General features: G+C 29.4%; 1 protein-coding gene across 1 annotated transcript; it reads left to right on the top strand.

Moving 5' to 3' along the window:
* The first annotated feature begins 872 nt into the window (after nucleotides 1–872).
* On the top strand, nucleotides 873–25514 carry LOC107448638 (uncharacterized). Its single transcript, XM_016063919.4, has 2 exons — nucleotides 873–1100; nucleotides 23615–25514. Exons 1-2 carry the CDS (start codon nucleotides 999–1001, stop codon nucleotides 24317–24319), a joined length of 807 nt encoding a protein of 268 aa, XP_015919405.1. The 5' UTR covers nucleotides 873–998; the 3' UTR covers nucleotides 24320–25514.
* The last annotated feature ends 391 nt before the right edge of the window (nucleotides 25515–25905 follow it).

Here is a 25905-nt window from a genome sequence, read left to right as displayed (position 1 = left end):
ATTTTCTCACTTTTTTTTTCTTCGAAAAAACTATGTTCACTTTTACCTTGTTGCGTTGGAAATGAAAGAAAACATTTAGTCCGTTTATTTTGTTCCAACTAACATATTTTCATATATTTTCTTGCTGTTTAATCACTTTTATTTTCTTAAATTAGTAATTTAACAGATATTTATTTCCACTAACTTATTAAGTTTGCATGCAATAGAGAGTTTTTTTTTTCTGCTTTGCTGTAAGTAAAAAATTCCCTTGCAGCCATTTATTAAAAATAAAAATATATGTTGCTAATAAATATTATTTTCCATTAGGTGAATAATCTTTTAAAGCAAACATTAGTCGAGATATATTACAGATTATATTAATACGATATGTTTCGAATAGCGACTCTAATTTGAAGATTTATTGTGAATCATTCGAATTACAATCTCATGTATCTCTACTTAGTTACTTTATTTCGGTATAAAATGTCACATATCTGACAAATTGAGCCATCAAAACACATTTTATCTGTCTTCGTCTATTCGCCATTATGTGTTTTCTCATTGTTCCATAAAATTGAAAGTGCATGGCACTTGTCGGTATCTGGAATTTGTTAGAATACCATTTGCTTCTGTTTGGACAAATTATTCAGGGGTGAAAAAAAAACACACACACACAGTGGGGAAAATCACTCAGAGAAAGAAAAATTCACCTGCCAGATTTACATATGAAAACATTGAAAAAAATCGTTTTGCCTGTCAAACGGTTTGACGTTTTCATCTGACATAGAATAATGTCTGCTTCCTTGCATGGGTGGTGACCAGTATGACGTCACTGGAACAATGTGAAATCCGCATCGGCAAGTGTTAACCTCTAAATGAGACCTCCTCTTCCGTTTACAAGGGGAATATACAATATCCCTCCCCCCTTCTTTTTCCAAAAAAGAAATTGCCCTGTTTAAAATGTCGGCACGAAATCCTCTGTATTTCAGTTATATGCATATTCTAAGTAGCGTACAGTCATGACGGAAAATTCAAATACTATGACTTCTAGGGATTTTGGACTTTTCGCTGTGTTCGGTGTGATAAGTCTTCAAATTATTGTAGTTAAATCCTACCCCATGGTAAGTACATTTTTAAATTTAATTACTTATCAAACAATATGTAAATTTTTTTTGATAGTCGCAAGTGTAATAACGAAGCACTTATATAGTAATTAATACCCATAGTAATTAATTAGTCAATCAAAGAGAATATAGAATATTCCCTTTGAATTGATTATCAGAATCTATCAAATTTGAAACTCTTTTGACGATAACGTTTTAAATAAAAATATATAAAGTGGTATTTTTTAATGTAAAAGTAAATAAATTATATTTTCTGTTGAACCCTTCTTTTAATATTTTTAGAAAATTTAATTCGAAAGTATAGGTGGCATATAGAGGTTAGAGATTTTATAAAAAAATCTTAGATAAGTATACGGGAAAGCAGATATTTGGTTAATTTAACTACACTGTAAAAATTTCCGGAACAAATTGCGGTATAAAGTACCGGCGCTTTAGGTGCATTATCCGTAAAATCCATTTTTACCTGAAAATGTACCGTAAAATATTATATCATAACTTTTGCAGTAATATTTATTTGATTAAAGTGATTCAATGATTTTGCTATTATTTCTGTAAAAAGTACGGTTTATCAGATTTTTTGTTCCGTTACATGATCCGGCAGAAATGGATTTTACCGGTATGGTAACTAAATATGGTACGGTAAAAGTACTATGGCCGGTACTTTTTACCTTAATTTGATCTGGAATTTTTTAGTGGGCAAGATTTTTCGTTTCTAACAAATAAAACTAAAAACATATAAATACAACACTAGGAAATTTATTTTGAACAGTGGGCCAAATAAAAAAAAAGCACACACTTTAATAGCTTTTAATCCTTAAGGCCAAATTTTAATTCACTAAGAGGCGATCTTATGTTTCAAGGGTCTGAACATAAATATGCTATAAAAAAAAAAAGATAAATTGAAATTACTACTACTAAACTCAGTGGCGCGACAGACCATAGCCATAATTGAAATAAAGGGGTCTAAATTTTTAACCATTGATTTGACTCAACAATTGGGACCATATTTTCCTGATTATGTCAATCTCTCATAATTATATGGTCAAGAATTCAGATCCTTCGTCAAATTTAGAGAAAGTAGGTTTTTATATCGAATTTTGTAATTTTAAATATTTTCTGCTCTTATTAATTAGCATATTTAAGGATAGGATCTTGAATCTTCAAGTGATCTTATAATTGCACGTTTAAATCTCACTATTAGGTCAAAAACTATAAATTTTTCTTTCTCTCAGAACCCACACGGAGAAAAGTTCCGGCCAAATTATTGCATGGTAATGATATTTCTGGTTAAAAAAACAACAACATAATTCCGGTTACTAAAACCAAAACATATGGTATTTTACCATTCATTTGATAATTTTTCAGTTCATTTGGTAACGGTTTATGGTTAAATTCAGAATTTATAATCATAGTTCTTATTACCACACATTTAGTAAAAAATACAAAACAGAAAAATAAATTAAACGAATAAATGGTTTTTACCAATCACATACTTTTTAACTATATTTTAATATTAATTTTACAAAATTCATTACCATAGTGAATCGCTAAAATTTCCGGGCTTTTTATTGTTCCCATGGCGCCAGGAACACAGTAATTTTTACCATACTTCGGTCATTTGAAATATGCTTTTTTTCTAAGTACAAAGCTTTAACCTTTTAAAGCTACAATCTAAAGCAAATGACTTTCTGTCTTATGATTTCTAAAGTGTTATGTCATATTGCAACTTATCTTGTACGAACATCACTAAAAAATAGCTACAAAAAAAAAAAAAAAAAAAAAAAAAGAGTTGATAGTCGTGCGAAAAAGTATTAAATAAGTTACGATTAACAAAACTTTAAATTGTGGTATGAATAACAACCCGCAACCCCCGTTGTGCGAGGCATCACATAAGGTTAGAGGGCTCTCGCTCCAGAAAAATAACACCATAAGTTACAATAAAAGTATTTTTTTAATTTATAAGATATTTTTCTCTTTATAAAAATAACTTTTAAGTAAACTTTGAATATATAATTATTGTAAGATAGTGCGATACTTTTTTATATTATTAAAACAAATTTCATTACAATGTGGTAATTGTACGCAATGTTTCATTTCAATACTTTCTCTAAATTTCGCCTTTTCATCGCAAGTAAGATTTTTATTTTCTTAAATAAAAAAAAAATTAATAATTATAAAAACCTGAATATTTTTTCAATGTAGTGTTTTTGTTTTATATTATAATTTTAAATTTTGTGTGATAAGTTTAAGATAAGGCACACTTATAAGTCATGTGGCGAGGCACAACTAAGTCGATGAACGCAACTGCCTTTAAATCTAAGATCCCATTTTCTAAAAAAAATTTTTTACATTTTCTGCTTAGGTGAAATTGGATTTTGCAAAAAGATAAGAATCTAGTCAAATTCATAAAAAAGTCAGGGTTTTTTTAAAATATTTTCAGTTGATTTTACATGAAGTAATATTATTACAAAATATTATCTAAAAACTGTGACTTGATATTTAATAAATCAAAAGGCAGGCCATATTATTTAAAAATTAAAAACATGTGTTCAACAAAAGCTGTTTTATTTGTGGACATGCTGTTATAGTTTTAATGAAATTTTAAAGATAATTGAGAAACCTATTGAGCTCATGACTCTTAAAAAAAGTGCCATTTCAAGTTCAAGTCCCAACAGAATGAATTCAGAATCATGAATCGGCAAATCATGTAAATAAAAAATAAAACAGTTTTATTTTTAAAAAAATTTCATAATGGTGTTCCACATTAAACTATCGAAAAAAATTTTAAAGAACTGTAAATTCTTATAATCAATTCAATAATAAGCAAATTATACTCAGTTCTATTTTTTAAAATTAAAAAAATAATAACTTTTTTACTAAAATGCAAATAGTTTTTTTTTTTGTTTTCTAAGACAAAAGTTTATAAACTGGAGAAAAATTATTACAATTAATCATACATGTAAAAGAAAGAAATAATGACTTTTTTTTGCATAATTTATTATTTAAATTTTAGTACAATTTTCATTAATGTATCATTTTTTCGAAAAATTAATTTTCGCACGACTTTACTTTTGACTGCATTTATTGTTTATAGATGAATAAATTATATTTAAAAAATTAAAATTAGGTTTTTTTAATAGTTTATTGAATTTAGAAAATTTAAATACATAAGGGATCTCAAATTAGTATGTAAAAAAAACGCTGTTAAAATATGATGAATCACAATAAAGGATATTAAAAATCACAAAACAATTTTTATTGCCGGATAAAAGGTTTATTATGATCAACTTTTAAATTTGTTTAACTTTTCCAGCAATCAAACAAGTTTTTATGATTTTTCCCTCGCTTTTCTCAATCGTGATTCATCAGATGTTAATAAAAAATTTAATTTTTCTTTTTTTCAATACTAATTTCATTTCACCAATATTAACTTATGGTTATTAATTTACCTTCAATGTTAAATCCTTTTTTCTTTCCTCCAGTATTAATATTGTAGAATCAATGAATATTATTTATATATCTAATTAATTTTCTCCAATACTAGTTTTTTTGTACATAATTTTTACTTAATTTCTCATGAGGATTTCTTTATGTATAACAGTGGAGATTATAGAACACAGTTATTTCAGACACAGTACTTCTATCCACAGTACTTCTGTACAGTGTCAGACACTGTACTTCTATTATTTTGAGAGTCTTACTCAAATATCTAGTGACTATAATTTGGAATCAATGGATATGATTGAGCCAAAAAATTTAGGTATACATTTTAGAAAAATCTCCTATTTCAAATATTTCGCTGCTGTTTTTCCTGAACTATTAGGACCATATTATTTATATTACGGCTCCAGTCATTTTTTTTGAGGGTAAAGGATCCAAATTTGACAAAAAAAGGTATATTTATTCAGAGAAAGTAGTGTCTGATTTCGCAACTTTATACTATGAGCAAACTAAGCGGCATAGTTAAGTTCAACCCTTTAAACAATTAAGGTTACATCTTAGTGCTTTGAAATTTGATCATTAGATCGAAAGTTAATGAGTTGTTCCGTTTTTTTTCGCTCTTTTTAATTATTATTTTACTCACTTATCATTATTTATTATTATTATTATTGCTCACTGTACATTTGACATGCACACAAAAGTCACGTTAACGCAACAAACTTTAATCCTGATAAGTTTTTATTGTGTAAATAATTTAAAATTAAGACTGCTATGCCAATTATCCTTTCAAGATATTCGTTTTTATTCAAACCGTAAAAATAATCTGTTATATTTACGGGAAAAAACTGTCAGCTGTCTTTTAAACAGACAAATACTGTTATTTTAACAAATTAAAATTTTAACAATACTGTTATTTTAACAAAAATACTGTTATTTTAACAGACAAATACTGTTATTTGTCTCCAGTTACTTCACTATACTATACTCGATATGCATTGCAAATTTGCTTTCCACTTCTTTGTTATGGAATCCTTGAGCTTTTTCTTCTCATTATATTCATTCTATATATATAATGATCTCTTAAACATCACCAAAAAATGCTCATATAGAAAAAAAAAATCATGCATAATAACATGCGCATTTAATTTGAATTTCAAGTTTATTATAGTTATTCATTTTTTAATTTAGTAATGGCTTGCCTGTCTGAAAAGAATCTTTATATGCAGTCGAAGTAGTTAACACATTTTTACAATTTTAATGGCTTGAAAACTGTGTTTTATATATATATATATATATATATATATATATATATATATATATATATATATATATATATATATATATATATATATATATATATATATATATATATATATATATATATATATATATATATATATATATATATATATATATATTATATTTATATCAGGCTTGTTTCCCAGAAAGAAAAAGCTATATGCAAATAGTTTGACAGTAATTTTTCACAATTGCAATAAGGGTTAAATTATGCTTTTTTTTACACAAAATCATAGCAGGAAAACTAATCGAGAAATAAATAAAAAATTGCAATATAGAATGATAACAACAATCTTTTAGTGATCTTAAAAAATACGTTTTTTTTTAAATTTTATTCAAAAATTAGTATAATAAAACCCTCATTTGATTTACATAATAAAACCACAATAAGACGTTACAGGCAGTGGAAGCAGTTATACTGCGATTTCTCATTTTTGGAAAAAGGGTTCAAAGATTATGTTTCTGATAAAATCATACCAGAAAAAATAACAGAGTTGTTAAAAAAAAATGCAATGAAAAACGCTCATTTGATTTAGTTCTGATGATCATTATTAGTTATTTAAGTAATAGAAGATTTGTTTCACTGCTAGGAGACGTTACATGCAGTGAAAGTAGTTATGCAGCATTTTTTAATAGTTAAGCAGCATTTAATAGGAATTCAAAGATTGCGTTTCTTAGGAAATCATAACATGGATCATAAATTAATAATTAAAACTATACTGGTAGACAATAATTTGTAATTATTAGGGACATTTAACCGTTTTTATTATTAAAAAAAGGTTTTAGCAAGCAAACCTTGCATTATTAAGCTTTAATTTTATTTTTTGAAATGTTAAGTATATAATTAACTATCCGTAAATTTGTGTTAATGCTAGGAAACATTATACGCAATTAAAGTAGTTTCCCAATTGTAATACTAGTTCAAATAACAATGCCTAATTCTCCTGAAAAGCTACTCTCATTTGAATATATTCCGTACAATGTCTCTTTGTTTGTTAAATACCCGCGTTTCTCCTGTATAAGTGAAAGGATAAACATGTTCATATTTACAATTTTAATATAGAATTCCATAATTAAATTATAATAACGATATATGTATTTATTTTTAAAGTAGAATACAAAAATTTCTTAATTGTTTCTTTTTGTGTATTAAATAATTTCTATGGCAGCAATTTCTTCTTATTTATACAACAATTAGAGTTGAATTTCTTGATTTATATAGTTATCTTTCATGTAGAAAACAACAATAAGAATAAAATTACGAAAGGTTTCTATTTATTTCTAATGTATATTACAACAATCAGAATGGAATAAAAATTGTAAATATTTGTTTTTAATGTAGATAACAACATTTATAGTAGAATACACATTTTCTTATTAAAACTTTTTCTATAGTAGAATGCAACAATTAAATGAGAATAACAGCATTCATGTATTTATTTCCAAAGTGAAATACAACAATTACAGCAGAATTTCATTATTTACATAGTTATCCTTCATATAGAATACAACAAGACTAGAAAAACAAAATGTAGATTACAACATTTATTTTTATAATATACAATTTTTGTATTTCTTTTTAGAGCAGAATACTATAATTAAATTGGAATAGCATTAATTATATATTTATTTTTAATGTGGTATACAACAAATAGAGTAGAATTTCTTAATTTATGTAGTTATCCTTCATGTGGAATAAATACAACGAAGACTTGAAAAAAGAATTGTTTGCATTTATTTCTAATGTATATTATAAAAATTGAAATGGATTAAAAGTAAATATTTAGTTTTAATGTAGATAAAACTTGTGCACAATGCTAACTACATTTCCACAATGATCCCGGTGGTCTCTCGAAATTGTGGAGGCTTAATCTCTATGACTCCCCACCCCTGGCTCACAGAGGGCTGTTGCGGGAATGCTTTACTTTTTTTACAAGAATTAAATTAGATTAGCATAATTTATTTATTTATTTTTAACGTATTGAATTAGAATAGAATTTCATAATTTAAATAGCTCATAGCATTAGAGTAGCTTTCATGATATGTCAAAGTTCGGGACTCATTAAAAAGATCTATTATTAAAAAGATCTTTGATTCAGTAAGGTTTTTTTTTCTCTCAAATAGTAAATTTTATAATTTTTATAATAAAACAAGATATACTAAAAGTATGTGAATTATAAAACCTGAATGCACTCAAGCAGATAATTGTCTGTGACTATTTATATGAATCTTCAGTGCATTCGTAACTTTCGTGTAATTTTTAGTGTCTCATTTCAGATGGTAAATGAAAATATGATCTAAAAAAACTTTTGAAAGGATCTTTAGGTAAAAAAAAACTTACCTAAAGATCCTTTCAAAAACTCTAAAGATATTCACATTGGGCATTAAGTCATCTGAGCAAATTTTATTTTAATTTCTGAGCATCTGAAAAATTTTTGAACAAATTAAAGTGAAAGTGAGACATTTTTTTACATTTTTTCTTCGAACATACGCAATACAAAATCCATACATTAAATACTCATACACTTTCCAAATGTTCGCATAATTTTTTTTATATTACCAATCATTCTGAATGTACTGAATTATAAACTATTGTTTAATTTTAGTTGAATTTCCTGAAATAGGAAACAACATTCTAAGTTAAAAAACATAATATACAATAAGTTTACTGTGAGATATTAAAATATATCGTAATAAGATTTAAAATTTATCACAATTTTCAGTGTATTGATGTATCTGTAAAACTGTCACAAATTATATCATATTTTATTCAAAAACAAAACTGCTAAAGTTAGCTAAGCCTATTTCAAAATACATATTTTATAGAATTTAAGAATGTGGGTTTTACCTATACTTTAACATTAGGAATAAGAAGCTTAATTTGAAATTATATAGTTTGAACACTCTTTCAAAAGTGTGGAAATAACCCATATATTTCTCGCAACATCTAAAATATTGATGCAACCTTAGAAGTGCTTTAAAAATGTATAATATTGTAGTCAAAAGAAAAATTGGTCACGTAAGATCACATAAATTTTGAAAGCTAATTGCATTATGGTGCTTTTAATAGGAAATATGAATGTAATTTTTATCCATGGTTGAACATTCGAAAATAATTATCTTAATGTTAAAGTATGTACTCAAACTATAATTCTTTTCAAAGCTTTTAAATTTCTCACAATTTTTAAAATAACAATACTTTAAAAGTGTCATAATTATATCATATTTTATAGAAAGACAAACATTTTAAAAGCTTTGCTAATGAAAACTAACTTCATTAGATGTGTCTAATAGTATATTAGACGCCTGAGGTGACTAGATAGTTCGCGTACTTGAGCTTTACGCTTAATAATTCCACAGCCATAGTGTTCTTTACCTGTATGAATTCAACTCTTCGCGTCTTTAGATGGTTGCCGGGTGCTCCTTTGCTTCAGTATTTAAAGTGCAAAGGGAGAAATACTAAATAATATTAAACTAACCCACTATTAAAGTGCCAAACACTTGGTTGTAATTAGAGCAAGCGATTTATTTAGTATTTCTGTCAACTGGACTAATAACTACGATAATTATCGAAGATTGAATTTTTTTTTTTTAATTTATCTTTGTAATATTATACGGAACATGTGATTTAAATTAAAGACTTTTGATTTGGTTTGGTTTTGGAACGGTTGATTACCTCTAATTATTCCGAAAATTACAAAATAAACTTTTATTGATTTCCTCTTTATCTGATAAGGAACACTCGGTTGAAAATTGTGACTTGCATCTTTGTGGCCAACTTTTATGTTGCATAACTTTCACTTGGAATAATTACGCCGATAATTACAAAAAATCGAAATAAAATACTTTAAAGGTTTCTTTGCATCTGATAAGGAACATATGATTCATGTTTAACACTTCCATCTTGGTAAAAAGGCGTTATTTAGCATTAATGTCAGTTAGGCTAACTGCACCCTAATTATCCCGATAATTGCAAAATTTCGAAATGAAACTTTCTTAGCCTTTCTACTCATCTCATAAGATTTTAAATTTAAAACTTCCTGAGAAGTAGGAGAATCAGTGACAGTGGGTGGGAGCTTTGCCCCTATATATATATATATATATATATATATATATATATATATATATATATATATATATATATATATATATATATATATATATATATATATATATATATATATATATATATATATATATATATATATATATATATATATATATATATATATATATATATATATATATATATATATATATATAAACTGCTGTTTGTAGAAAATGCAACACCATGAAGGAATCATCAGAATCAAATGAAATTCGCAGCAAATGTCAATTATAGGATATTATGCAAATTAATAAAGTTTCAGAGCCATCGCGCGTGCGTGGCGCGCGCAGCGCCCTCTGAATTGATGCTGAAAGCGTATAAATAAAGTGCTGTAGCGGGACGTTGAAAATAGTCTATGATTATTTGTTAGTGGCAAACGTTTAGTGAGAGCTGAGTATGCCTCCACGACGGAAGAATAAGAAATTCAAGCAACTTACGGAGTTTGAACGAGGGAGGATAATCGGCCTTCGAGAAGGAGGATTTTCCTATCGCGCAATAGCAGCTCGTATGCAGCGGAACAGTTCCACAGTGATGCGAGTTTGGAAGCAGTGGACCGACGAGCACCGAACAACTCGAAAAACAGGCACTGGACGACAGAAGGTGACGTCAGAGCGCGATGATCGACACCTGCTCCGCATGGCGGTGAATGATCGCACAGCTTCCTCCAGGCAGCTGGCAGCACATTGGTCTACTGCTACAGGTGTACAATTGTCGGCTTCGTCAATTCGTCGTCGTCTGCTGCGCCGTGGATTGCGTGCAAGGGTGCCATTATACAGGATTCCCCTCACGGCGAATCATCGACGGCTGCGTCGGCAGTGGGCTCTTGAGCACAGAGACTGGCGAGCTGATTGGCACCAAGTTGTCTTTTCAGATGAATCACGCTTCAATTTGTGGACCCATGATGGCCGTGTTCGTGTTAGACGTTATGCCGGTCAACGCTGCCTTCCTGAGTGTATTATTGAACGACATAGTGGTCGAACACCCGGAGTTATGGTCTGGGGTGCGATTTCGTATCATGGACGATCCAATTTGATACGAATTGAGGGTAATCTCAATAGCAACAGATACGTCCGTGAAGTGCTACAGCCCGAAGTCGTTCCTTTCCTTCAAGGCATCCCTGGAGCTATCTTTCAGCAGGATAATGCACGCCCACATGTTGCGCGGACTGTTAGAGACTTCTGTTCAGCACAACGCATGCAACTTCTTCCTTGGCCTGCTTATTCGCCGGATATGTCGCCTATTGAGCACGTGTGGGATATGGTTGGTCGGCGTCTCACTCGTGATCCGCGTCCTGCAGTTTCCAAAGACGAACTTTGGTTGCGCATACAAGCGATATGGAATTCTCTTCCTCAAGCAGATATTCAACATCTGTTTGACTCCATGCCACGTCGTATAGCAGCACTTATTGCAGCGCGTGGTGGCTGCACCAAATACTGATTTCGGACGCTTAATTTGTTTCTTTTGTTTTGAAAATTTCATCATTTATTTGTATCAGTACAAGTCGTTTCTGCATTAAATTTCATTTGATTCTGATGATTCTTTCATGGTGTTGCATTTTCTACAAACAGCAGTTTATATATATATATATATATATACATACAATTAGTTATTCAATACAATCAAGATACCATTTCAAATATATATAAAAAATTGTGCAGCTGTAATTAGTGAGTTATTAAGTTTTTTGAAGCTTAATTTCTCAATATGAAAAAAAATTGATAATTTTTTAACATGAAATGAAATAAAATTGGAGCCTAGAGTTATTCTCTTCATCAATATTTGTGAACGACAGCCATCCATTCATTCAGAAATGCAACGATTATTCACATTTTCACAATCCAATAATGCGTGAAAAGGAAACCAACAGTTTTAACGCTTACTAACAAAACGTATTGTAACTAGAAATGATTTCGTCACGGAAAGGTTTGTTAAACCTTTACAAAAAGAAAGAAAAAAGAAACGAAAAGGAAAACTTTTTGTGAACAGTTTCATTATTCGTTTTTTAAAAAATTTTCAGAGTAAAAGTACTAAACTTTTAACAAATTTCACAAAACTAATAAAAGCAACAGATTTATTTAAAGTGGAAGAAAGGGACCCTTTTTAAACCAAAGGAGATGGTGAATTCAACCAGACTAGGTGAAAGTTGTGTGAAAACGACAGTGAAGAAGGTACATTAAAAAAATGAGAGATCGGCTGATGTTAGAAAAAATTTCCTTCATTTAATTTCTCAGTTCATCATTTCGTTTTAATATTCAAATACAAATTAGTCCTTTGTTACGTTTTTTATATTTTTTTCACCACAATAAAATTGCTTATAAATAACCATTGTTTAAGATTGCTACAACAAGATCTAACTTACATATTTTGGTATAAAGGAATCTTTAAGAAATAGGACACCTTTTTCTAGATTCTGTAGGATTGTTAACATTATTTTTTTCTGATCCGGTCATTTGCCCGACAACTCAAATGTCCGATTTCGGTGTCCTGGCTGCTCATATGCCCGAAAGATACGTTCGCCCGACAACTCATTTTTCCAACGTGTACATTTGCCAGACTATTTATTTTCCTAATGGATACTTTGCCCGATATGTAAAGGTAATGAGTATAAGATCCTATGTTGGCAACTGATTAACCTTTTAAATAAGACTGAGCTACTTATGGCAAGAATGTGCAGGTGATATTTAAAGACTGTTTATGATGTAAACCTTACCCTCTGCTTTATAAAAGACTTGGGACCTTCTTGAATTATAATTAATTCTGGGTAGCATTAAAAGATTAGCAATTGCACTGTCGAACAAATGAATTGTGGAGCAAACAAATCTGTCTGGTAAACGTATCTGTCGACATAATAAGCTGTCGAGCAATAGAGCTGTCGGGCAACTGATTGTCGGTAAGAAGTACCAGACCCAAATTTTAGATAACACTGCGTTGCTTTTGAGTATTGCAAAATTCTAAACTTAGCACGTCATTTTGCTTAAGTCAAGAAGAATAAAAGTTAAAAAAAAAAAAAAAACTTTATTGGCTTGAGGGCAATAAAAGATGTTTTAAGTGTTATACCCCATTATACCCTTTTTAATACCCCATTTTTCTAGAGGATCGAAATGATTTCTCAAAAACTGATGCACCAATTTTAAAAAAAATTTAGCATTTAGCACTCTTCTGGAGAATTGTGCTAGTGATGTTTTTCTTTGATAATAATTTATTTTATAAGATCTACATTGCAAAAGATTCCGGAACAAATTACTGAATGACAAATGCTATTAACTAAAATTATAAAACATTTTTAGGAATTAACTTTCATAGCTATAACTAAATAACATCTTTAGCAACAAAAAAAAACTAACAAATTTTTATAATAACCAAAAACTAAATATTTTACAAGCAAAATTGTAATTGAAGTTGCAATAGTATAATCGAGCAAAATTTAAATTTTATCCCAAAGGAATCAAAAATGATATCATGAGTTAAACTATAAAAACATTTTGGGATATTGCAACAGAATTTAGATGTAAAAATCTATTATAAGATTTGAATAATATTTAATAAAATTTTGATATTAAAAAATCAAACACGGTAGCGGTTTACGTTAAAAAGTACTGGCACTTCTTACCGTAAAATCTATTTTTACTGGAACCTATAACGAAACAAAAAATCTGGTATATCGTAATTTTTACAGCAATAATAACCGTAAAATCACTGAATCACTCTTATTAAATAAATATTATTGTAAAAATTAAGGTATAATATTTTACCATAGAAATGTATTTTACCGATGATGTCGTGACGGTACTTTATACCATAATTTGATCCAAATTTTTTGCAGTTTAGCTTTTACAAAAAATCATAAATTTTTGCATAAACCATGTCAAAATTTTAAATTTCATTATTGTTATTTTTTAAACGCTTCGTTTAATAACGAGTCTTTTTTACCTGATGATTTCTTTTATGATGTTCGGTTTTTAGATTTTATATAAAGCTACGAGGGTTGTTATTTATATTTCTGGCCTAATAATAAAAATAAGCATGTAGGATCGAAATTGGTTTTATTGTTTTTCAAAATATTCTCCATGATGATCAATACACTTTTGCATGCGTTTGAACAAATTTTCAAAGCACTTTTTCCAGTCCGATTGAGGTAACTCCAAAACATGCGTTTTGAATGCATCAACCGCTTCTTCGGGGGTCGAAAATCGTTGTCCACGTAATTTATTTTTGATGTGTGGGAATAAGAAGAAGTCATTGGGTGCCAAATCAGGGCTGTACGGCGGATGACTCATCAGTTCGATCTTTCTCTCCGTCAGAAATGCCTTTGTTTGAGTCGATGTGTGAGAGCTCGCATTGTCATGATGAAGAATAATTCGCCTGTTCTTCTGCTTTTTTCGAATTTCTCCGATGACTTCCTGCAAACAAATGGTCGTGTACCATTCAGAATTGACCGTCCTGCGTTGCTCTAACGCCACAGTTGCTACATGACCGTTAATGCCGAAGAAACAGGCAATCATTTGTTTCGATGTGCTTCTTCCTCGAACAACTTTTGTTGGTTTTGCCTCGTCTTGGAAGACCCATACAGTTGATTGCTGTTTTGTTTCCGGCTCATATGCATAGATCCATGATTCGTCACCTGTGTAGATGTTATACACAGCCTTTGATGTACCTTGAACGTATTTTTCCTACATTTCCTTGCACCAATCGACACGAGCCTTTTTTTGAGCGTTTGTCAGATTATGCGGGATCCAACACGAACAATTTTTTTTTTACGCTCAAATGTTCATGCAATATTTTATTGATGCTAGTCATACTAATGTCCAAAGACGCCTCTATCTCACGGTATGTCACATGACGATCTTGCTTTATCAGTTCACGCACAGCATCGATCTTTTCTGGCACAACAACGGATTTTGGATGACCTGCACGGGATTCGTCCTGGATCGAACATCGACCACGATTAAATTCGTTATACCAATTTTTTACAGTGCTGTAGGATGGCGCTTTATAGCTGAATAAAGAATTAAGTTCATCGAAGCACTCTTGTCTTGACAATCCACGTCGAAAGTTATGAAAAATAATGGCACGAAAATGTTCACGATTCAATTCCATTTTTTGAAAGAGAAGAACTTTTCAATTTACTGTCAACAACACAAATGAAGCTATAATGGTAAATCGTCTGCTGAATTTATGTTTAAAAATATCAAACTTTCGATTAAAATCGTCTGCGGTCGCCTAGCAACACTTACTGTTGCCAAGGCCAGAAATACAAATAGCAACCCTCGTATAGGATGTTATCTCAAATAGTTAAGGAAGTTACTTTTCTTAAAGAGATTTCGAAAAACAGTTTTTAGGGTTGAATTTTTATTATCGAAGTTTTATAAAATATTATTCAAATATTCTACTTTTATATGCAAATCCTATAATATTCTATAGTTTAATACAGGATTTTGTTTTCGATTCTTTCGGGATAAAATTTAAATTTAATAATTTTTCTCGATTACTATTGTAACATCAACTACAATTTTGTTTTTAAAATTGTGTTTAGTTTTTTATTATTATAAAAACGCTTTAATTTTTTCTTCTTTTTTTTTTGCCAAAGACAAAAAGTTAACATTATGGAAGTTTATTCTTAATAATGTTTTTCAATTATATTTATTTGTTTATGTCATATGTTGACTGGATACAGTTTTACTCACAGATAGTTGCCATTGATATAAATTAGAATGCAAACGATTTTCTATCTTTCAAATATTTTAAAGATTACAGTGGTATTTATAAACTTATAGCTCTCATTCAAAAATTAGTTTTCTTTGCATGTTTTTAATTTTTAATTACATTTTATTCGTTATGTCAGCTCAAATCAATGATCAGCATGAGCATGATAGCATTTACATCACCAAATTAGTATTTCTATAGTTATTAGAAACCATGTATTTATTTTACTTACTTTTATACTTTTAAAACGTGAATCTGTGAAACTAAATTTAAAATCATTTGCAAATGAAAGAAGAAAAAAAAAGTTTATTGAAAATTGAAACTTGTGGAGAAATAATTATAATTCATAGAGAAGAAACCTAAAAAATCGCCTTGCTATTATTGACTCCAATAAGGCTTAATTAATTATACTAATTGAAATAAAAATAAGCTTAGCACTGAAAACAAAAATTAATAGAGAAATGGTGATATTCTATTAAGAGAAACGTAAAAAATGAAACTGTAGAAGCCAATGATGCGTAATCAATTTTAATAATAAGTACTAACTGAATAAAAAAGAATGTGATTTATAAACCAAAATTAATGGAGCAATGATACCAGATTGTTTAAGAAAAAAGTAAAAAATCGCCATAATTATACGCTAATTATGCTTAATTGATTTTGGTAATAATTACTAATTGAAATTAAAAAATAAGCGATATTAAAAGCAATATCAATGGGATATGGAACCAATTCATAAAAAAAGCGTAAAAATCCAGCCAACTGTTATAGACGCTAATGATGCTTAATTAATTTTGTTATTAAGTACTAACTCAAATAAAATAATAAGCTAAATACTCTACGTATTATGAAGCAAAACTAATAGAGAAATGGCCCAAATTTGTTTAGGAGAAATGTAAAAAATCACCATATTATGACTGGCAGCAATGATGCTCAATTAATTTTGGTAGTGGGCACTACTAGCATTGTAAATGGTGCTGTTTTAATAGGTACCATACGTACAAATATAGGTAGTGTATATTAATGTATCTGTAACCTATTAAAACTGCATCAATATTCGGAATCTATAATATGGATACTGGGAAAAGAGGTTCCTTGCGGTCTCTTGTTTAAAAAAACAAGTACTAGAGAAAATCGCGTGATTGTGGTAAAATTTAACTATCATGAGTTGCCTCGAGCAACAGCGTCATAAAAACGTCATTCTAATGAGATAAACTAATTAAAACGTGTTTTACTTAATCTAATATGGTAAAGCCACCAGGAAGGACAAAATATAATAAATAAAAAATGGAATTATTTCAGCTATATTAGTTGTCTTGGTGTTGTCTTTCAGTTAATTAATTGGTGTATGTCTTTCAGTTTTGAGCATGATTTTAGTTTTGTTCAATACTGATATATTGATTGCTTACTTTTTTCTAACGAGTACAAAGAACGGTTATTCAGCTGGTTCCCTATAGAAAAAAAAATTTAAGTGTTTTTTCATCGTATATCCAATGGGACACTTGAAAGTGATGTAGTGTAGGTATCTCGATCCTGATTGGTTGTTGTAACATGGCATCTGTTTACGTTAACTACTGTTCTTTACATTCTATTTAGAGAAAGTCAAGCTCGTCAAGTATCAATTCTCTTAGGTGACGCATTCTATATTCTTTCACAAAGATTTCAATTCTTTCACTATATATTTACACAGATATATTTACACGAAACGATCAGAACTTTCGTCACACAGTTTTACGAATTTAGTAAATTAGAAATTAAAAATTTCCTTATTTCGCTTGGAATATTTGGAATAATCTTCTCATTGCTTTTTTATTCATTGCATCCACAGTTGCTCATTTCCCATCGCCCGCTGCTCGCCCCATTCGCCAACACCCGTAATTGATTCACATTAATCATTGCTTATTTCTTAAACGTCAATATTTTCCACAAAAACATAGAACATTTTGTTTACAGAGCACACTATTATTTTGTTTACACGCATGAATTCCTAAAATAAAGACTTCGAGAAGAAGAAAAAAAATTTCTACAGCAATGGGTAAACAGTTAATGAAATAATTTCGAATTTTTAAATCCTAAAAAAGAAAAAAAATGTAACGTAATAAACAAAAAAGTGTTAAGAAATTTTTAAAAAAAAATCGGTAAAAAGCACTTAAAATTGCAATAAATTTCGTAAAGTTGGAATTTCGAAAAAAGCTCAGGCTAAGTTCATAACTAAATATGGCCATTTTAGCACGTCAATTTCTACTGCGTTGCATTTCTACTGCCGCCTGCTTACGACATGGTATTTTTTAGGACAAGTTTAACAGTTACACTCCGTTGCAAGTTAAGAAAAGACCATTGCTTTATAGGATTTAAGTAGTCCTATAAAGCAATGTTTGTTTTCTCTTTATTACGTTATCAAATTACACGATAAATATGCTTTCAAAGAACTATAAGAGTTTTTAAAAGTTAAACAAGTATGATAGAAATTTAATTCGTGCTATTTTTTGATATATATATATATATATATATATATATATATATATATATATATATATATATATATATATATATATATATATATATATATATATATATATATATATATATATATATATCAATCATAGAATTACTAAAAAAGAGTTTCGTAGCCCTACAAGAATCATGGACTTGGCAACATATTTCAGTAAATAAGAAAATTTTCGTTCTCAAAAAAGAAACAACTATATGACGTTGCAAAAACATAGGTTGGACACAAGGCTCTTATGCTTACATGATCTTAACGAATCAAATGTGAGATAAAGATTTTTTTACTTTTGTTTCGCTGTTGAAGAAAACCGTCCTCCAGAAACAAAATTTATTATTCTTTCACCAGTTTCTTTAATTGCGAACAGAAAGACAAACATTGGTTACGATCTTTAGATATTTTTATTAATTGTTAATTGATTATTGTTGTTAATAACTTGTCGTTTCAAGAGTTATAAATATTGATATTAGTTCGCGTTGAGCATCCATTTGGCGTGCACTTTGATGCAAACAGGTTCTCTCCATAGGGATAATGATTTTTCTTAACTAGCAACAAAGTATAATTATTCTTGAACTAATAAGTTAGATTTTTTTATTCCATCATACTTCCTGTTGATTTTTCTACACACCCATGTAATTTCACGCTTCCAAGTCTTAAAGTTTTAGCGGAGCAAAATAAAATACAATGTTAAGTTTAATCCCTATAACAACTGGCGCTGGTTTATTTTTTTTCCTCTCTTTTTAAATATTGAGAGAAAGGTTTAATAAGCCTTAAAGAATAAATCTCTACAAAATTCTCTAATTAAAATTTGTTTTTGATGTACATAAACATTTTGCCAACGTTTCAAAAAGCGAGCATAGCTTTTCCGAACTTTCTTTCGTTCTAAGAACAATTAAAACTAAATACCGTAATTGTCGTCAAGTAATTTCTTGACGATATTACTCATTTTCAAAACTAGATCACCTAAACTTCATGTCAACAGCAGGTGCCATTGTCCGACAACTACAAAAGACGTCGCTCTGATTTTCCCTACCCACAAATGATGCGTATCCGGGCAGAAAATTTGGGAGTCAATTGGGAGAAAATATGTCGCCAATTGAGGATGTTTTAGTGATTGTTATTTTTGGCAGTTAAGAACGGATGCAACCCAACCGGTCGCATTAATTATTCATCACCTGCTGGCTATTTGTCCTACATGACAGGCATAGTAAGATAAATAGTTTAGAATTCCTACAGAGTTTTGGATATTTGAAATGCCAACTGTTTTCACATGTAAAATGTATTCATAATGAAAACACGACCACAGTTGATTATGTTTTCAAATGAAATGACCTCAGAATTCCGCGATATGAAGTGAATAAACTGAATGAAATAGCTAGTTTTACCCGCGTTTTATAAAATTCACTGAACAGGTTAGTTTATAGAAGAATTGAATAGTTAGGGTGAAAAATTGTTTTTGATGTACATAAGTTAAGGTATAAGATAACTACATTAAAAAAAAAAATAGTATGTTAGTTTTATAATACAGTGCATTAATATAAACGTTACCGCTAAAGCTCGAAGGCCGTTACCAGTGCACATTACCCAGTTAATCAGCAAATTAATTAGGATGATCCGTTAAAGTGCGGAATAAAGAGTTTTTCGCAATTTGCCTAAGAAATATGCGTATTAACGGTTTCCTTATCGAAAAAAAGATTGCTTCTTTTCATTCTATTCACTATTTTGATGATTATTTGACGATTCTTTTGACACCAAAAAATGAATAAATGACATCATGTCGATCTTTTAATTAAAATAATATTTTAAATCATTTGATTCTTTGCATTATAGTATTTAAAGTGATTGATTCGATAAACTAATATGTTGATTGTTTGATTACAGCAACTTGATTTTTTTCCCTTTTAGATAGCAAAAAAAAATTTATAATGTTAATTTAGGCACGTAGACACGTTTCGTTGCTGTTGTTTCAACATTGATCTCATATTCACTGTAACGAGCAGGTAATATGCAAATTACCAAAATAATTTGAGAAATCAAACACTTTCTGGGCACTTTAATGGTTCACCGTAGATAGTATATACATTAGCTAGTTAAACTGTAAAAATAACTGATTTCTATACTTTAGCTGTAATATAAAGACCCGAACACACATTGCTTTCCCCACAAAACCTACATTTTTAAGACATAAATATCTTCTAGAAATATCATTCTTTAAAATGTTCAATACTCTTTGCATTTGATTTTTACTTTTATCCAAAATTAAGGTAAATATTTTAACCTTACCTCAGTTTAGAAATTAAATGACTTCTTCACATATATGTTTTCTTTAACTAATCTATTGTATCTAAAAATAACCTGCAGTTTTAAAAGGTTGCAAAATATTTTAAATTTTATGTTATTCAGTTATTATTTCTTGATATAAAAATTATTTTAAAATTCTTTCTAAGGCTGGTTACAATGTGACTAAAAATGTTAACTTCTTATCTTTAAAAGTTCTTCGCTTTTTCCAAAATTAATAGAGATATCTATAAGCTGACGTCACAATTCACTTACCTGTCTACTGGAAACCCTTTAATGATCAAACAGTTACAGATGTAACCAATATGAATACATTTCTATTGGGATACAAATCGTCCGATAGAAATAGTGCAAACGGAAACTGATTGAATGATACAGGAACGCTGATCTAGTTCAGTCTCTGACTTGGACATCTCTAAATGATTTGCATTTCTTCTCTCATGCCTTTCTATTACACTGACACTTTTTTGGAAATTTGTGACAGCTCAGTTTACTTACGCCCTTTCTAAATTCGTAGTTGCACTGCCAACTTGCGTACTTTGTAAATTTATCGTTGCTCAGTTTCGGAATCTGTGACTACTTGTTGTTGGTGGACTTTCTTTCTAATTTTTCAGTTGCACTTTCTACTTGTACCCTTTCTAAATTTGTGGTTGAATGCACTGTCTACTTACTCTCGTTCTAAATTTGTGGTTGTTTTGTATACTTACGTCTTTTTTACATTTGTAGTTGCTCTCTTTTCTGACACTTCTAAATTTGTGGTTACTCAGTTTACTTGCGTCTTTTCTAAATATGTGGTTGCACTGTTCATACACTCTTTTTTAATTTGTGGTCGCCTTGTTTACTTGCGTCTTCTCTTAATTTTAAGTTACACTGTTAACTTACGCCCTATCTAAAATTGAGGTTGCCTTGTCTACTTACGTTCTGTTTCCAAATACACCTCATACATTGCGACCTTCAAGCTCAAAGATTTTTAAAAAAGTATTCAACTGTAAATAATTCTTGGTTTGATCATCGGATAACCTTAAAGTAGTTTATCAATGTTTACATTTCAATTTTAAAATTTGCTTAGCTAAAACGTAAAAATACAACTTATATTGTTTAATACCACTCAATTCCAATGCTCACAAGTGACCGCCACAACCACACACTCAGGGCGTTTAATTACTTAATTAGTTCAAAATTTCGGACTTAATGTTATTCCAATTGTTTTGAACTTTCACATGACTTCGGCTTATGGTTTTCTATCCCATATAGAGCAAGATCATCCTGTGGATGTCTACTAGACGTCTTCACAAACATCCACGAAGGTACATGTGGTCACCCGGAAGACGTCCACAAGATTTCACGGATTTTTCTTCTCATTATCATAAGGAACAACTTGTACGCATACTTATCTCTGGCTACGTCTATGGTTTCCAACGCACGTAATTTAGTCTCTAACAAATCATAGAGCCCTCTCAGCAATTTTTTCAAAGGACAAGAGAAAGTATGTCTCTGGCATGAGCTTAAATCAGTAATTCCCCTCTTCCAATTCAACTTTTAGGTTAACCTATAGCTTTTTCATAGCTGTCTCCAACTGGAGGAAAACTTTTAAACAACTCCTCGGCAATCCTTCTTTTCACCATCGCTTGTGATAGATACGAAATTTTGTCATGAATTTCCAAATTGGGATATTTATCAATTTTTGAAATTGTCCCCCAAAACCAAACCAGTTTCTAATATCTCCATTAAAAACGGAAAGTTGATAGGATAACGTAAGAACTTATTTCTTGACAAATCATTCTCACCAAATACAGAATCTTCTTTTTCAGAACTTACAAATTTTTAAAAGTTTTTGTTCTAAAAGAAGCCCCCGATCAGTATATGTTTCGAATCATCAAATTCAACATCGAATGTTGCTTGATCTAAAGCCCTGCATAGAATAAGTAGAGACACACCGACATTTTGGTGACTGCAACTTTCTTGTAACCGCAACTCTCAATGTAACAGTTTCGGAGTTTCTATTCTGAAATGCCACTTTTTGTTGATCAATATTTTTATATTCTTGAAGATAACTTAAATATTTACTATTTATTCTTTTGATTCTTTTTTTTTCCTCTCTGAAATTATGTTTTATTTTTGTTTTATTCAGTAAAAATAATAGCTTATTTATAAGTTAAAACTTTCTCATTTCGTTTTTCATAATCTTCTATAACTTTTTCTAAACTCTTTGAAATTTTTTAAAATCGTTTCTTTATGAGGTTCAAAGGGTGGTATGATGTGGGATTTAAATCATTATGGACATTATTATCAGTGTTCGAAGAAACAGTTTTTCCCCAATAGTTCAAATCTTTTTGTTCTAAATCAATACCAATTGTTATTTGGTCCTTTATAATAAACAACTGCTGAAACTTTAAATACAATTAATTAAATTTAAAATGAAATCTCAGTTAAAATTTTAGGTGTAAATCATAACATCAAAATCGAAAGATATTTTAAAATTTCTGTTTAACTTTTAAAATACTAAATTAAATAATAATGCGTTTGTCAATTAAAATGAATAGCATCAAAATATTCAGAAAAAAATCCTTTTTTCAAAACACAATAATTTTGTCTTTAACTATATTATCTCATCATCTTACCGATATTACAAAAATAAGAGATATTTATTTAATTTATTAGATTTATTATGATTGAGATATATTATTTGAGTATTTGTAATATCTTATGGTAAAAATTTTATTTTAATAAATAATTCTCGATATTTCAAAAAAAAAAAAAAAAATAATAATAATTTTATCAATTGGATAAAGATAAACAATCACACTGTGAGGTATGCAAAATTAAAAAATAAATATATATATTACTGACAATCAATCTGCAGTTAACTCTCTGCAGAAAGAAACGCATGGTATTTTTTTCCGCAAGTTTAACAATTAAAATTCTTGTAAGTAAACTTTTTAGTAGTTAAATCAGTCCTTTTTGATACAAGTTTTTTTCTTCTTTTTAAGTGGATAAGTTGATGTTTTTCAAGGTGATTTTGCTACAACGATGATTAAAAATTCTGTCATTAAACGTGCAAAAGAAAATATACATGTATCAAAGCTATACTTTAGTTAATGCCTTAGTAAACGCTTTTTTTTTTATAAATTTTAATCATCTTTTGTTCTTTTTCAGGGAATAGAAGGAAGAAATTATGGAATACACCAAAGGCAACCAAATTATCTCCCGACTTACAACGGAATTTTCAGCATACATGCTCTCAACTTTACAACTTCAGCATTTGACAAATCCGAAAACAATCTGCAAGTGGATGGCCAGGACACAACAATAACCACTTCTGCTTCAAACACCACATCTGAACAGCTTCAAGACAGCAACGAATCCCTCTCCTTGTTATCTAATCCCGAAACAAAACAGTCGCAGGACTTGCTAAACCAGGATATTGATGGTTCAGACATCAACGAACTAGATTCTGACAAAGAACAGGATGATGATCCAACCTTTCCTCAAATCCAAGTAATTACGAAAACCATAACGGATGAAACGTTTTCAAAAAGTTCCACAGCCAACACAGGTGGTACTACTCAGAAGCTTGGTCCAGTTGTCCGAACTGAAACCACATCAACTACTGTACCATCCACAGAAGACGTTTTCAAGTTTGTGACTTTTAACAATAGCGAGACCCTTTTGTCTGGCCAAGGTAATGACCCAGTTGAAACTGATGGTGCACAAGAGGATATTTTTGACAACCTGATGAAACGAATACAGAGCCATTGGTTGGAATTTGTCGGCAAAATGAAACTAAGCGTTCTGGATGTATGGAAATCCATCTCTCAACACATGATGGAAAGATTGGAATCCTTTGCATCAGCGCTTTAAAAGGAATGTCGGAAACCCATATTCTTGTTAATTATAGATCCTAGTTTGTGATACATATTATAAAATGGCTATTCATTGTTGCCGCTTATATTTTAGGTTACATAATTTAACGAATCGATAGAATACTATTGCTTTTTGAGGGTATGATATGTGAAGATAATTAATTAGCGTTCAGCTATTTTTGCTTTTGGGTTTCTAAAATAAAATTTTTAAAAAAATAACTCATACAAATTGTAAACAAATATGTAATTTTTATGTGTGTTAATTATCTAAAATGCAAAGGATGCCGTTTTGTATCTCAATTTCTATGCAGTTATATAATTGTATTACACACACTTCATTAATACAAAATTGCTACGTAGGATACGATATAAAGGTAATGTTAACAACTCTGTTCCACCAAATGTTTACAGCGCATTGCTGCGGTAAAAAGTTGAACTACTAGTTAGATGATGAATTTATCGCTTTCTATTAAAATTTTCAATTGAATTTATAAAACTCTTTTTAACCGTTTGGTTATTTGTATAATTTTAAATCTATCGAATTCTTAGAAGTTTTTTCTCTGAGGGTTTCAAGTGTTAACGAAGACAATTTGTCTTAGCACCATAAGTAAATTGTGATGTGATTTAAATATTTTAATTTTTCTCTATTTTCCGAGTTCCTAAATTTATTTCTATGTTGAATAAAATACCTATTTACATAATTCTTGCCTATAATCTAATAAATCCAATCTAACAAAACTCTAACTATCATTACAAAAAGATTCAGAATCATTACAGCTATCATTGTAAATCATTACAGCTATCATTACAGAAGATTCAGTGTACCAAAATAGTTTATCCTTATTACAGGTAATAATATCTTTTTGTGTTATTAAATATACGATACATGATTCGAAACATTATTCAATACAACACAATTATTATTATTAGAAATCGGATCACTATAAAGCAATTGATAAAATAGCATCTATCCTCCAATATGCATCTTTCACACAATCTATCATATTTCTTAAGGATAAAAAAGTAGACATAAGCTGCTTTTTTTATTTGATTTGTATACTTGTTTTAATAGACTCGGTCTATTATTCATTATTATTATTAGAGTTGTAATATGTAATTATGAATCCATCAAAATCAATGAATTTATGTCATTGTTATGAGAGCCGTATGAGATTAAAGTGGTTTCGCAAAGATGAAAATCTAAATAAATTCATTTAATTTCTACTTTTGTTACAATGGCGAACTTGAAAAAAGAAGACATACAAATATAAATTACATAGGATTCTGTTGAAGAAAACATAAAATAAAAAAAAAGTATTATGACTCAACTTTAGCTACAAAGCATTTACATTTATTAAATTCCAATTCTGAAACTTTTGTTAGCAAATTTTATTATTTATAAGTTTTATTATTTTTTTAAAAAAAACATATGTTTTAATAATCGAACTTTATATTATCTTAAAATGAAGGTATCATAAACTTTATACAACAAAATCTCTTTTTAAACAAAGATAAATTAATAAAGAGTTTCCGTTCTAATCCTAAAGTGTGTAAACAGACAACGCATTATTTAAGTGCAGCACT

The sequence above is a fragment of the Parasteatoda tepidariorum genome, chromosome 4 (genome assembly GCF_982258835.1).
Source record: "Parasteatoda tepidariorum strain Cologne lab strain chromosome 4, Ptep-v5.0, whole genome shotgun sequence".
Classification (NCBI taxonomy): Eukaryota; Metazoa; Arthropoda; class Arachnida; order Araneae; family Theridiidae; genus Parasteatoda; species Parasteatoda tepidariorum.
This window is presented reverse-complemented; position numbering and strand designations above follow the sequence as displayed.